The 15999-nt window shown below is 38.4% G+C and overlaps 2 protein-coding genes across 4 annotated transcripts in view; one reads left to right on the plus strand and one right to left on the minus strand.

Moving 5' to 3' along the window:
- hec (calcitonin receptor hector) overlaps positions 1 to 15999 on the plus strand; it is a 106171-nt gene that overhangs the window by 77016 nt on the left and 13156 nt on the right. For 2 of the 3 annotated variants that reach the window (XM_070209973.1, XM_032440685.2), the window contains 2 exons: positions 12313 to 12468; positions 13093 to 13417. In XM_070209973.1, the coding sequence (XP_070066074.1) occupies positions 12321 to 12468; positions 13093 to 13417 (473 nt within the window). In that variant the 5' untranslated portion in view covers positions 12313 to 12320. Of the gene's footprint in view, positions 1 to 7397; positions 7592 to 12312; positions 12469 to 13092; positions 13418 to 15999 lie in introns of those variants that run through there. The other variant, XM_032440686.2, reaches the window with a different exon arrangement.
- Positions 4064 to 5234, minus strand: LOC138911172 (mucin-7). Its single transcript, XM_070208794.1, has 2 exons — positions 4480 to 5234; positions 4064 to 4364 (listed from the first exon to the last, which is right to left on the minus strand). The coding sequence occupies exons 1-2, from the start codon at positions 5167 to 5169 to the stop codon at positions 4212 to 4214; spliced, it is 843 nt and encodes a 280-aa protein (XP_070064895.1). The 5' UTR covers positions 5170 to 5234; the 3' UTR covers positions 4064 to 4211.

The raw sequence follows: 15999 nt of genomic DNA on the forward strand, positions 1-15999 counted from the left end.
CCTTTGCCAACAACAACAACAACGACAACAGAAACGATAACAACAGCAACAACAATAACAACAACGACAGCAACAACAATGGGTAACATGTAAGCCGCGTAGAAGGAACAATTGGCCAAATTGATAGCCAGTTATCGATGATGGCCAAAATCCCAGCTGTCTTTTAAATTTCAACGTTTCACGTTTTGTGTTCCGCTTTGGCTTCAATATTCATTTTTCGTTGTTTACCGCCTGCGTTTGGCTAGGTGTGAGAAAAACTAAAAACACTTTTCATGCTTTTTCTTCATGTTCATTTTGGTCGCATTTTTTACTCTATCAATTGGGCATATGCGTTTTGTTTGGTAATGAGAGGCATCAATTTATAAAAAGACATCTACAACAGGGCTCTCTGATTATTTCTTATTGAACTATTTGATTACAAAAATAAATCAAACGGACTCCAGCCATAACATTTATTGTGATTGATGTACCAGTTGTTATGGGACAATGTCTGCCCAGACTCGAAATGTCTCAACATATATCCTTATTCATTTAATACATAGCACAATACATATTATGTTAATATGCACTTCTCCAAAAATTCTGAAATACACGCCCAAATATTTTACTTACATTGCAGACACAAACTTTATTCCATTGACACAAAATGCTTTTAATTTAATGCTTATAATCAAAGTATGAAAACCTATAAGAGGGCATTAAAAAAAACTTGAGTTTAACATACTTCCAGTTGTAAACTTTGAAATAAAAATATATACACACATGCATGCAGAGGCATACTTACACACATACATACATAGATACCTGAATACAAACACATATAAATGCAAGCATACATATACGCACATGCATACATACGCACGCATACGTACATACATACATGCATGCGTATGCACACACGTACTTGCATGCACAAATACGTACACACACTCACAAAAGTAAATTTTATTATATTGACACAAACAAGTTTTTATGTAACACTCTTAATCGTAGAAATAGAATCTTTCGCGTAGAAAGGAATTAAAAATTATGTTTTAATTAATTGCAGAGCAGCTCGAAGTTTCACTGTTCCGAGTCAAATAAATCTATACATGCATGCACTCACCAATTCATACTCATGCACATACATACACACCAACACACATATATGCATAAACACAAACACACCTGAATTTATATATAATAAGAAGTGATTTATACTCGGCTTGCGTTTGGTATAGTAAAAGAACAAAATGGGTTAGGGTATTCAAAGCCTCGGCTTGTCGTTTTGCCTACTTCTCATTTCATTTTCCCATTTTCGCAAAACTTTTAATGAATGAAACATAATGGCAGCTTCTGTTGGGGCGGGCGGGTGGATGCAAATCAGCTCGCAACAAATCTAAATTAAATTCAATTAAAAATATTTTCAACAAATTAAAAAGAGTTGCAAGAGAAGAATGTGATGCAAATGACAGTGAATAAAAATAAACTACGCTCGAATTTTTTATATATTTTTTTTTCAGTTATGTTCGTAAACAAACTGTGGATAAAACATTCTAATCAGCAACTGTGGCTTACTCCAAATAGTTAGTAGTTTCGCGGCGAAAATTAACAAGCAGATTAATGAAATTGAAGTCGAGTTAGTAGAAATAAAATAGACAAATAACATGAATAAAAGCGACTTGCCATAGATTGACAGACAGAAGTCGCACACAACTAATTGAACAGTGGAGGACGCGTTGCAATTGAAAAATAAAGTGACCATGGAGAGCGGGAAAGTAAAACGATTTGTTTTTTGCTTTACTTTATTAACAATTTTCTTACTTTCTTTTTTCCTATTTATTGTATTTTCTTTATTAATTTAGCAAATTAAGATTATTTTTAATTTCACTTGAGATCACTTTTTTCCTACTTACAACCTTCTGCTTAGATGTAGGCTCTAATAGCGTCACTGACAAAATTAGCTGTGAAAAGGGGCACAGCTGGCCGGACTGGCAAATAAAACACCTCCATCGGTCGGTGATGCTATTTAGAAAATTGTATCCTTTAACTAGGCTTTTAGAATATACTTATATTGTACAACCTTTTGAATAATGAGGAAGACACTCGTTTTGTCGACCATTAATAAATAATAAATAAATAAAAATAAATAAATAAATACAGGCTAATAGTGAACCAATAAATGACACAGACGGGTTACTTTAAGCATGCGAACAGGTCAAGTGGCCATGGAGGACACACATTGACAAACAAAACCAAAGTGACAATGGCGAAGCCAACTGCAGAGCCTGCATAAAGTGTTTGTATATACAAGAAAGCCCGGGCAGAATAATAGCAAAAAAAAGCTACAGTAACAGATAAGCACGATTAAAATGAACACGGAGAACGCAAGCATAAAGTTCAAGTGAAAATGGAGAACGAAAAACAATCTTATTTTCATTAAAACATAGCTTGGATACATTGATTGAAGAGTGGCAATCAAGTGGGTCAGTATGGACAGCAAAATACAATTGAAGTAAATACATATATAGAAAACGAGAGAGTAGGTATATGTTCGGCATGCCGAAGATTTAATACCCTTGTATGATGCTAAATGCTAAATTTGACTAAACAATTGCGGAAAACAGAATATTTTGCCATATAAAAACTTAATTTTCGACTTATCTTTCTCATATGGCAGCTATATGATTTGTTGGCCAGACGTTTATAAGACTTTGCATACATGTTCGAGGTCAAGATACCTTGAAAAACAAAAGGTTTTTCATACGAGAACCTACTGTTCGACCGATCGTTTCTGTGGCAGCTATATGATATTGTAATCTGATACGACTTGACATATGTACTGCTTGCAATAAAGTCGGACCTAAGCAATGCTTCAAGTAGATAGCGTTAATACTGAGAGAGTAATGCGTATGGAAAGAGACAAACGGGCGGATTCGCCTTTTGATACTGATCTACAAAATATATATCCTTAATGGGGTCGGAGATGCCTCTTTCTGTGCGTTACACATTTCATGGCATAGTTATAATACCCTTTAGAAGGACTCAAAATTAAAATTAAAATTAAATGTAAATAACATTTGGTTAAATAATAAAAGCAAAGCCCAAACTCTTTTGTCGCTCTTGAACCCGTCGCAAAAAGAAAAACAAGTAATGGGTTCTAGTCGGGAGCTCCCGACTAGGGGATACCCTGAACCCTCTTCTTCCAACATCAAATGCATATATATATATATATATTCTATTTTAGAAGCAACATATCATGTTTCGTGACTCTAGCTCGTATTATTTACCAATATTGCCCAAAAAACGGACGGACAGACAGACGGGCATGGCTAGATCGACTCATCTATTGATGCTGATCAAGAATATATTTACTTTATGGGGTCGGAGATGCTTCCTTCTGCCTGTTACATACATTTGTGTTTTGCACAAATACAATATACCCTTATACCCAATTTTAATGGGTTCAGGGTATAATAATTTAATCTCAAGATACCTGAAATGATATTAGGCCAAAAATCAGCACAAAGCACAGTCAAAACAATTTGAATGCAAATTGTTGGGTGTGGGTGTGGGTGTGACTGTGAGCGGGTATATGTGTGTGTCTGAGTGAGCGCGTAAAATGTTGCCTTCGGCATAAGCTAGGACTGTGGTCTATCCCTAATTTCCGCTATGGCATGGATGGAGAGAAAGAGAGAGAGAGAGAAAAAAGGAAACCCAAGCCTCAAACTTTTTAAAGAGCTGTTCCATTGTCAATTTTTTTTTACTTTTATTTTATTTTTTTGTATTTTTTTTTTTTTTTGTAAAGCTTTTTAATGCCATTTATTGTCGGCAGATAAGCACGAACAATGCCTGGGAAAATAAACGCAAATAGGAAACAACATAGAAAATTGAATATTGAAATTTAAAGAGAGAAAGAACAATGCGCAAAAGAAAAACAATTGTGCAGCATGTCAAACAATGGCAAACACCTGTTCGTACGGAAAATGTGCGTGAATAACTATCATAATATTTATATCATTATTATCACCAGTGGAGCGATCAATTGAAATCGGTGTTCTGTAGGATATTCACAACGCCAATATTATGGTTTAATAAAATAGAGTTCTTTATTGCCCTTTAATGATTGCTTTAGTATGGTTAATGGAACACACTTCATATAACAATTCCCATACTTATTATTAGTACTTAGCTATGTGTAAACAAAAACTTAGAGACCCGAAACGTTTCAATTAAATTGTTAGACAGCCCGACACATTCAAGAGGGAGCTGCCAGCCTGGCCCAAACTGATTGATAGGATATTGCCAACGGTACAGCTCGGATCGATTGAAACGCTCAAAATCTGGACGCCAGCTGCGGTCACAACTAGCGTTAGCGGACTTATCTGCAAGAGAGTAAAGTTCAAAAAACGTTTACGAATGACTAGAAGATACGCAAATGCGCAAAAATGAACGTAAGAAAGAGTGTGTGAGAGAGCGAGAGAGAGGGCTGTTGCTTACTGGTGCTGCTGTGGTGGGCGCGACTGTTGTGGGTGCAACTGTTGTGGGCGCAACTGTGGTGGGCGCAACTGTGGTGGGCGCAACTGTGGTGGGTGCAACTGTCGTAGGTGCAACTGTTGTGGGTGCAACTGTTGTGGGCGCAACTGTGGTGGGCGCAACTGTGGTGGGCGCAACTGTCGTAGGTGCAACTGTGGTGGGTGCAACTGTTGTGGGCGCAACTGTCGTAGGCGCAACTGTCGTAGGCGCAGCAGTAGTAGGCGCAACTGTCGTAGGCGCAGCAGTAGTAGGCGCTGCTGTAATAGGCGCAGCAGTAGTCGGTGCCACTGTTGTGGGCGCTGCAGTCACACCTGTTGCAGCAGTCGTAGGTGCCGCTGTATAAGCAGGCGGATAAGCCGGGTAGGATCCCATGGCGGGCTTCATATACGCGCCGGGTGCTTCGGCAATGGCCCTGGCGCCATTGGGTCCGCTGGCCGAAGCGTACGCATACGACCTGGCGCCAGATCCCGATGCAGCGTTGTATTGCGAGCCTCCATAAACCGGGCCCGTATCACTATACAGGTAATCCAGCTGCACGCTGCCCGCCGCCGCGCCATACTGGCTAAAGGTAAAGTCGTCGTAGGACTCGCCATAGTACTGGGCCACGGCCACAAAGGCCAGGCTGGCGAGCAGGCAGAGGCTGAGCGCTGACATGTTGGAATGGTTGTATTGGTTGGGTGCTGGCTGTGGGTCGCTGACGTTTGTCACTGATGTCTGGTTGGCCGCACCGCCACCTTATATGGGGCAGCGCAGCAGGTGACACTTGCTGGAGCGGCTGGCCGGTGGATGACGCTGCGCGTTCGCCATTCTCCAAGCACTCACATAATCGTTCTATCGGCGCACGTGACTCATTGTCTGCAGCTCCGCTTTGGCCCGGCTAACAAACTTACTTTGAATATTTCTTTCTGCGTGCCGCTTTATCTGGCACCTACGTGCGTTTCAGCAACTCTTTGCGAGTTATATGCCAATTATGACATAACAGAAATATAAAGAAAAATATTATGAGAATATAACAGCGAATAAAAAAAAAAATTCAAAACAAACAAACAACTTGTAGCTCCCGCAAAACAATATCTTTTCTGAGCTAAAGCATATTTTTTTTTTTATTATTTTTCTGTTAATTTTTGACTAACAAACTAGGAAGCTATAGGAGTTTCCCCATTGGGCTAGGACAATTCTAATACATTTTGCCTGTTGAACAGTGTTGACAAGTTAAAAGAGACATCATTGGAAATTGTATTTGCATGCCTTGAAGCTCAGAATTAAGTCTCAAGCAGCTGCTATATAACAACAATTTTTCGTCTATAGATTAAAAAGCATCTGGTGAAGATTTTAATTATCTCATGACTAAATCCGTTTAGGGATATAGTCTAAAATTAGATATTATTAGCTGCATTAGCTGCAAATCGGGCTTGAAGCGAATCTATTTGAACAGGGAATTCTAATTTGTATTCTCCGTTAACATTAACCGAACCTTTAAACCAACCAGTTGTATGGGAATAACTCAATCGCAACCCGAACCCAAAACAAATAAATAAGAAACCATATTGGCAGCTGTGGATTTTGGTGAATAGCCAACTGCATGAGCCGAAACTTAGAGCAGGAAGTTGGCTCTAACTGTGAATCGAACCAGCCAGAAAATTTTGTTAGGCTTGCAGCTCTGATTAAGAGTACAGGACACAGTTAGTAAATATCAGCCTACCTGCTACAGCCTTTAACTGCTAGACCCATAAACCAGCCAAAGAATCGAACCTGAAACCTTGCTGCTCTGTTGCCTTAAAGAGGGCGCAATGCAATGTTTTGATTCCTCCTTCTATTCCAATTCCAACAATGTTCTTGGATAACAAGCATTTCAGCTTATTATTCCCATGCACGCTCAACATTGCAACAGCATTACTCTTAAACTGTTTAGTACAAGTAATAGGCAAATTAAAATCAGATTTTGTGATGTAAGTTTTAGTTGTCCCAGGCTAAGTAGCAGGTGGCTCTCGTGCTGAAAGCTTTTTAGCAAGGCTATGTCGGTAAGAAGCTTAATCCAATTACCAGATGCTAAGGTGCACTCTTGCTACCCCTCTGCGTCTCCCTTTCCATCTCTATTTTAAGATTGTCTTGGTCCACTTTATGATTTGTTGTTGCCCTTGTCATCAAACTCTGAACAAGATGTAAGCCACAGCAGCTGTGCGCATTTCGTGTTGCGCTTCAACGAGCTGATTGAATGGGGCGAAGGCGGGGGCGCGGGGCTGAAGGCCAACTGAAGAGAGCTGTTTAAAATTTATTTGCAGCCAACAATTCATATGAGCCCGGAGCACGATGCTTCTGCTGCTGGCAAATCAGTCAGAGTCCTGGCAGGCTGCCTGCCTGCCAGCCCCTTCTTTGGTCAAGTGCAACTGTTAAATGCCACGTACACAATTAGCATGCTAGCCTCAAAAATACCCTGTAGACCATATTCAATGTACCACACTAATGGCAATACATAGTTCATAGTTCATTTCCAGCATTTTATGATGCGCTTTGTACACTATTTAAGTGCAAAGGGTATAAATACGTAGATGCACAAACACATAAACACACACACGCACACACACTCACATACACACACCACTCGCAATCACACACACACGCTCCATAGTTTTGCGGCAACTTGTTGCTCAGCGCAGAGCCCACTGCTTGCTCAAGTGTCGGCTAAGCAGTTTGCCAGGCTTTCGCACAGTTACAGTGAGCGCAAATGGGGCGAATTGTTAAGTGGGTGGGTTGAGTAGGTTTTGAGAGAAAGGGACGGAGAGAGAGAGAAAAAAAAGAGGGAGAGAGAGAGAGAGAGTTGGGCTGGTTGTGCGGCATGATGGACAGCTTCACTGTGGCCAGCGGCACACTTCGGCCGGCTCATTTTGCCAGTTGAAGCGCGGGCGAGCAGACGCTTTCATCGGCGAGCGTTCAGTTGCGGGACTTGTGGTGTGTTTTTGGCGCCAGATATATTTCGAATAATTTGTATAAATAAATAAGTGAACAGCGGGCGCAGCGCGTTAATTAAACAAAACCAAAAAGAAACGGGGCAGCAAGCAAACATTTTTCACGCCTTGTAAGTCTTTTTCGGCAAGGGAAAACCGAGTGGCGCTAGATGTATTATGCATGCTATAAACACATATATTTAATCATACGCACATTCAAATTTGTTTTCATTTTTCTTTTGCCTAATGTGCGAAAAGCAAAACAAATAATGAATCCAAAATATTTCAATATAAGAATAGTTAAATTTATAAAAATTACCAAAAATTTGTGTACAAGAACTTCAATTTTTGCCCGTTGCGATTGAATTGCTTTTTTGTTTTCTTTTTTTTTTTTTGTTTTTATGATTTTGTGCGCAACAAGAAGAACAACAGCACTTAACCAACTTTGATTAGCTAAATAAATGAACAGCAACAAAAAGAATAAAATAAAAAACTGCCAAGCCAGCAGCTAATCAGGCGGCTAAGTGGAAAACTTTCTGCACAGCACCGTAGGGCACAAAACCATATTTTAGGGCATTATTCGCAGCCTCTGACCTCAGTCAGTGTATGGTTCTCTAAGCTGCATTTCCTTCAAAACTAGCGTATTAAAACAAGGCATGTGAAGCATGTATTTGTATAGGAATAACTCAAAACATTTTATGTATCAAAAGTATACGATTTAGAGTACTATATCACATTGCCTTTAAGGGCAAATCTATTTTTGTAGGAACTTGAAAATAAAAATCATGCTGATAGGACTTTGGTCAAAAAACATTTGATCAGCAAAACGTCCACTTTATGAATATATATATTAATATATTAAAATTTATTTTAATACTTTTAAATTTATAACGAACTCATAAAATCCGCTTGCATATTATTTAAGCAAATAGCGAAAAGAAAGCAATAAAAGTGCGATCGAATCGATTGTTAACAGAATTTTCGTACATATAAAAGGAAAGCTTTTAGGATTGTGTGCCATGGTGCGCTGTGAAAGACCAGCTCGGTCAGGCAATGAGCCAGAAAATGTGCGCACACACATACAAACACATAGAGCATAATTGCATTAAGTGACCTATACACACACACACACATAGCAATCGACAGGACTCGCAATAGCTAAACTCATTTATTATTATAATTGCTTTAAAAAAAACACACACACATACACAAACACACACACTTGGCAAAATTTGTTGCATGACCAAATCGTGTTGCCAATTCTGCTGGTTCTTTTCGTGAGATTGTGTGTGTGTGTGTGTGTGTGTGTATGTGTGTGTGTTGTGTTTCGATTTCCGTTGCAAAGCTACTTGCGCCGCCAGCATCATTTACCACATAAACATTAACATTAACTAGGCGACACTCAGCCGACTCAGCCATGCCCCTCCCCCCTCTCTCTCTCACATACACACACACACACACAGCCGTACACACATTGTGTCTATGTTGAGCAGAAAACAACAAGCGGCAACAATTCATCATCAGAGTATTCAGTATCCAGCCATATGTACATATAATTATTTCAGCTCAATCCCCGGCAATAGTATCGATTGCTCCTATTTTGTCCCTCATATTATCCAAGTATATCTAGCTAGCGGCCATTTTTCTTTGCCGTATTTTGTTTTTCTACCGTTTTTTTTGGCAAACATCAATTTCAATAGGAGTTTAATTTATGCAGCATCACATTTTATGTGCTTCGTGTCCAACAGCAGCCATTTTAATTATGTCGTTCATTAATTTTCCATATTTATCAGAAATTATGTATTAATTTCCTGAATAACAAATTTTAAATTTATTATTTATTTTTGCGTTTCATTAAGTTCAAAATCATAAGTGAGACAGAGTATCATCAAAACTTAAAACACTTTTCGGAATCTGGACTCAATTATGTCAGTTATCAATTTTTTCTTTAAATTCTTTTGAATGTTACTTTTTATGCGACTTTCCTTCTTTGTCCCGTTTAGTTCGTTTAGCAATTAGCTTGCTCTTCAAATATCAAAATAATCAAATTGTTTCCTTTGCTTGTTCTTGGTCAAGTGTTTCGACAATTTCGTAAATTTGAACTTACTCTGACGAATCGAATATGAAGATTTCGTATTTATAATCTAATTTGGTTTTTTCATGTGAATGCACACAACCCCTTATTGATTTAATTTTGTAAATGCGCTTCTCCCAATCTGTTTGCTTCCATCCAAGTCGAGCTGTCCACCAGGCAATTAGACTAGCTGGCCTCAAGGCTTAAGCTCCCGGGTGCTACACGAATATACAATTAGCCATCGAGGTTTCTATATTAGCAGACGCAATTAGCTGGCCACAATACGTGGTCGGGTTGTGTTGCAACTGCCTGTTGCACGTGGCGTATACGCAATGTCGCTGTCGCATTAATTGTACAGGAACATGGAGCAGATGAGAAGGCAACTGTCGCTCCCTGACAGCAGCAAACTGGCATTTGAACTGATGGGCCAGCTAATTGCCATACAGCTGCACAACAGCTCCAACAACAACAGCAACTACAACAACAACAATAAGGCAAGCAACAAAGTCTCATAACTCAATTGCATTGCTTCAGCTACTTCCCATTGGCTGCATTTAAAGACGCCAAAGGTTTGCTGGCCTTTTTAAACAGTAAGCAAAATTGGTTACTATATAAAGAGAATTAGTTAGAATTTATGTGACATTTTTCGAATTTGTGCGAGGAATGTTTTAATATGTGCGAATATGTTTTCAGAAACGAAACATAAACTCAATCTTGGCCAACTATTTTACAAGCAGTAGAACGAACTTATTACCATGGAGGACAGTTTTTGGTGGCCATTAAACAATTTGATCTATAAATCTAATCAGCTAAGGAGTTAATGATTTCAAACATGCTTTATACAAGCACTTTTACAGGCTTAGTTCTGTTTAATGTGAGCATGGAGGTGTGCAGCTAAAACTAAGCTAAACTGACATATGAATTGTTACTCGTTCGCCTGCTCCGTGAGTTGGCAATATTCAGCTTTGCATAAGCATTCAAGAATTATATTTGCTGGCAAATAAAGTGACCATGGAGGTTTTATCAGCACAAGGGGTAACATGATAACTTTGAAGATGTACATGTTTCATGGAGACACCATCTGCCCTTTCTACTCCCCAAAGATCTACCTTAAACTTTGACAAACACAAAAATATGTGTGCTTACTTTATATAACCTGTAAACAAAAATGCTCAACAAATGAGGTATATATGTAACAGACAGGCAGATTTAATAAGGATGATAAGGAAAGTAACTTTAAGCTGTAAAACTTTAACAGTGATTCTCAAACTGTTGCTACAAGATATAAAGTTACACGAGGTTATGGATATCTTGGTCAATTTTTTGTTGTATATATAAATATATAAAGTAAACAACAAAAAATTAACAAAGATATTTATAACGTCATATATACTTATACGTATACTTATTTATATAGTCGCCCACCGATGCGCGAGGCCAGACTCTCAATGCATGAACTATATACACATACTTCTCTATATATTTATTTACTTACATATCTACAGGGTATTTGCAAGTCGTACACTTGACAGCAGCTTAACGTAATCATAGTTGTTATTCCAAAGTTAGTTCCCGCTACATATCCATATTATTTCATCTGCCTGGCAGCTGGCAGCAGTAGAAATGAAGCATACGTCATGTTGGCCGTGACTTGTAGAATTTTAGTTTTGGGTTTTTGGGTTTAGCAATGCATTAACCAAACTGCCACAGACTGTAGAGCGTGTGTGTGTGTGTGTCTGTGTGGGTGTGTGTAATTGTATTCGTTAGTTTGTTAGTGTTAAAACTCAATCAAGTGGAATGAGTTTTGATTAAAGATATAACAAAGTTAGGCAAGAAACTTGCAGGGCTAACTGAAGCATGTGCCGTGTTGTTGTTTCTCGAGTGTGTGTGTGTGTGCGTGTGTGTGTCTGTGTCTGTGTATGTTGCAGCATCGATCGATGCTGGGTTGTACAACTGCAAAGGAGAAATTTAATTACAAACTGAATACCCCGACGGCTAGCGCTAAAACGAACGCTAATTAATTAGACAATAAACCGATTAATTGAAGTGCGCTCCAGCATGCTGCCCGACGGCCAGGCATTGTCCTCTATGCAGATGAGTATGTGGCCATGCGTCGCCAGGTCATCAGGACTCCGACATATTGCAATCAAAGCCATGTCAGCCAACAATGCCAGAGCGTGTGTGAGGGACGCGCCACACGCCTGAAAGGAGTTTACATATTTTCATTTCATTGCAGCTGCAAGTAAACAAGCTACCTGTGCCAGTGCTTGTATATGTCAGTTCTTTGTTTATTACGCTCTATATATATATATATATATATATACACATTGTATATTGAGAGCTTATTACCAAGAACCTGGAATTAACATATAAATTAACACCGAGCTGTTGACGGCTGTATATTAGTTTTAAGCCGAATAAGTTCGAACCGGAATTCCAATTTAGCTTTTACAATAAACCAAACCTAATGTCAAATGGGATCAAATTAGATCAATACACTCTATATAAAAAGTCAAAACTATTTCATTTAGATTCTAAAATGATAGGCCAAGTTTTCAAGCCAAATTGTGGGTTTTACAATATGAAAAGCTCAGTTGGTTCAAACCGTAAACTGAACCAGCGACCTTCTTTTTACCGCTTCACCTACTATTTACACACCTATACATATGCATATTTATAAAGATTTTCGTGCTCTGGATTAACACACATGCACACACGAATGCACAACATGGTAAGAAAACAACCAACCGACACTCCTTTTATTTGTCTCCATTACAGCACTGACTATGGCAACAGCAGCCTATTTTGAGATGACAGTATCGGGGGCTATGCCACCACAGCCGCAGGATAATCTACGCACATTTCTCAAGCATTTGTATGCCGAGTGCGTCTATCGCTACCAGAATGACACGGCCACAGCCCAACTGGCAACAGGTTTGTTCAATACCCTATTATATTTGAGTTGAAAGCTGCTCAGGTTTCCGTCAACAACGCTCGTAGCACTCATTTGACACTCGCACAGGCTTATTGATACATTCTACTTATTATTATAAAGTACAGTCACACAAAATATATTAACGATAAACTCAAATACGATTACATATGAAAAATGCCTTGATATTTCATATATTGACACTTAAATTACGGTTACATTTCATAATGGACACACTCAAAGTAAAGCCACTCTGAGAAAAAAAAGAGTCATAAGAATACGGTATCACTGAAAGCATTATAACTTTCATCACAATAATAAGCGATCGTGTTCATGCACAGTTTTAGTAAATACGGCACACTGAAGTTACTCAAGCATACGATCACATTTCAAATACGGCCTCACTGCAGTAAGATGTCAGTACGCTTCCAAAATCTATCTGAAATCTTACTACGAAGACGGTCACACCTAAAAGCGGCTATAACTTTAATACGGCGACACTTGAATTATAGAATATCCCATTCACAACTCGCGCTTGCCAACAAATCGACACTTTCATGAACACATATATGCTTGTATATATATTACCCCAACCAACATACGCTTCCCCTTACCCCCCTGATTAGAGCCTGACGATGGTGGGCTGCTGCTGGAGACATACACAATGATACCGCGCTACTTGGAGCAGGCGGTGCTCAATGAGGGCACCATTGATATGCAGGATGTGGATGAGGAGGCGGCCAGCGAGAACGAGCTCTATGCCACGGTTCTATCGGCAACAATGGCAACAAATCACCATTCACATAATACAAGTGAAATGGAAACCCTCTATTGTCCCGTGAATTTTGATGGCTATCTGTGCTGGCCACGAACACCAGCTGGCACCGTATTGAGTCAATACTGTCCCGACTTCGTTGAGGGTTTTAATAGCAAGTTTTTGGCACACAAAACGTGAGTTCAATGTAAAGTTAAACTTATAATCAAACTACATTTAAAGAGCGGCTAGCCTCAAAGCGTATTGTGTTAACCATAGACACGCCTACTATTTCAATTTATATTCCATTCTAAATGCATATCATATTCATATCATATTCATATATATATATTTTGGAAATGGTTAAGTCCATTTCGACTCCCTCCGTTCTCGACCGGCATATTCCTTTCTGCTAAATTCATGCCTTACAAATTGTTTGTGAAAATCTTTTGCGATAAAACAAATCTTAAATTTAAGAATCTGCAATCAACAATACTTGAGTCATAGAATATATCCATTAAAAATATTATAAAGTATAAGTTGCAGCTCATAGAAAAAAAATATGGAAGAAAAGAGCAAGGAGCAAAAAGTATAGAACATAGGACATAGAAAATAGAACATAGAAAATAGAACATAGAACATAGAACATAGAACATAGAACATAGAACATAGAACATAGAATATAGAACATAGAAAATAGAACATAGAACATAGAACATAGGACATAGAAAATAGAACATAGAAAATAGAACATAGAACATAGAACATAGAACATAGAACATAGAACATAGAATATAGAACATAGAACATAGAACATAGAACATAGAACATAGAACATAGAACATAGAACATAGAACATAGAACATAGAACATAGAACATAGAACATAGAACATAGAACATAGAACATAGAACATAGAACATAGAACATAGAACATAGAACACAGAACATAGAACATAGAACATAGAACATAGAACATAGAACATAGAACATAGAACATAGAACATAGAACATAGAACATAGAACATGGAGCATAGAACATAGAACATAGAATATAGGCAGATAAACATAGAACATAGAATATAGGCAGATAAACAAAGAATATATACCATAAAAAAGGGTCGAACATATTGGAACTAGAATATTATATAAGTTATTGGAACTACTCTACTACTTAAGAAGCCAATTGGAACCAGTTCACAATCAATAAAAGTCTGCTACATAAAGGCATATAACCCTTCAAGTTGATTACTCTAGCTATACAGATATATGAACAATTAATATTTTCCAGATACAATCAATATATGAGAGCTAAAAATTAATTTTGAATAATCATTATTTTTATACCCTGAACCCATTAAAAATGGGTATGTAACAGGCAGAAGGAAGCATCTCCGACCCCATAAAGTATACATATTTATTCTGTAATGCTATTTAATTTCCCTTTTTATCATAAGTGCTTAATTTAAAGTTTTGACCCAAATCGACAAAATGGCAAGGGGTTACATCACGTTTTTTTTTCAAAATCGAGGTCGGTGCGAAAATCGAAACTTTTTCGATGATTTTTTTTAATATCTCGGGTAATAGCTCCGCGCGGAGATATGACGTTCCAAAACGACAGAGCTCCGCGCGGAGATATGACGTTCCAAAACGACATAACTCCACGCGGAAATATGACCTTCCAAATCATCACGTATTTTCTCAAAATCGAGGTCGGTAAGAAAATCTAAACTTTTTCAATGATTTTTTTTTAATATCTCGGGTAAAAGCTCCGCGCGGAGATATGACGTTCCAAAACGACATAACTCCGCGCGGAGATATGACGTTCCAAAACGACATAGCTCCGCGCGGAGATATGACGTTCCAAAACGACATAGCTCCACGCGGAGATATGACGTTCCAAAAAGACAGAACTCCGCGCGGAGATATTTCGTTCTAAAACGACAGAACTCCGCGCGGAGATATGACGTTCCAAAACGACAGAACTCCGCGAGAAGATATGTTGTTCCAAAACGACATAACTCCGCGCGGAGATATGACCTTCCAAAACCGAGGTCGGTGCGAAAATCGAAACTTTTTCGATGATTTTTTTTTTAATATCTCGGGTAAATAATGTCTGATTTTAAAATGTTATACCTTTTTGAATGCGTACGGATCCCTACCATCAATTGGCATTCAAACAAAAATAATCATCGATGGGCTGAAAACTGTTGTTGACAAAAAACCGATTCGTTCGTAAATTCAACCTTTTTGATGATATTTTGGAATATTTCCGTTAAATAATGTCCGATTTTGGAATTTTATACCATTTTTTTCTCGTAAGGGTCAATTCTATCGATTGACATCAAAAAAAGGAAATCCAAAATTTTGATGCAAATCGACAAAATGGCAAAGGGTTACATCACGTTTTTTTTCAAAATCGAGGTCGGTGCGAAAATCGAAACTTTTTCGATGATTTTTTTTTAATATCTCGTGTAATAGCTCCGCGCGGAGATATGACGTTCCAAAACGACATAACTCCACGCGGAGATATAACTTTCCAAAACGACATAACTCTACGCGAAGATATGACGTTCCAAAACGACATAACTCCACGCGGAGATATGACGTTCCAAAACGACAGAACTCCGCGCGGAGATATGACGTTCTAAAACAACATAACTCCACGCGGAGATATGACGTTATAAAACAACATAACTCCACGCGGAGATATGACCTTCCAAATCATCAAGATTTTTTTCAAAATTGAGGTCGGTGCGAAAATCGAAACTTTTTCGATG

The sequence above is a fragment of the Drosophila virilis genome, chromosome X (assembly GCF_030788295.1).
Source record: "Drosophila virilis strain 15010-1051.87 chromosome X, Dvir_AGI_RSII-ME, whole genome shotgun sequence".
NCBI lineage: Eukaryota > Metazoa > Arthropoda > Insecta > Diptera > Drosophilidae > Drosophila > Drosophila virilis.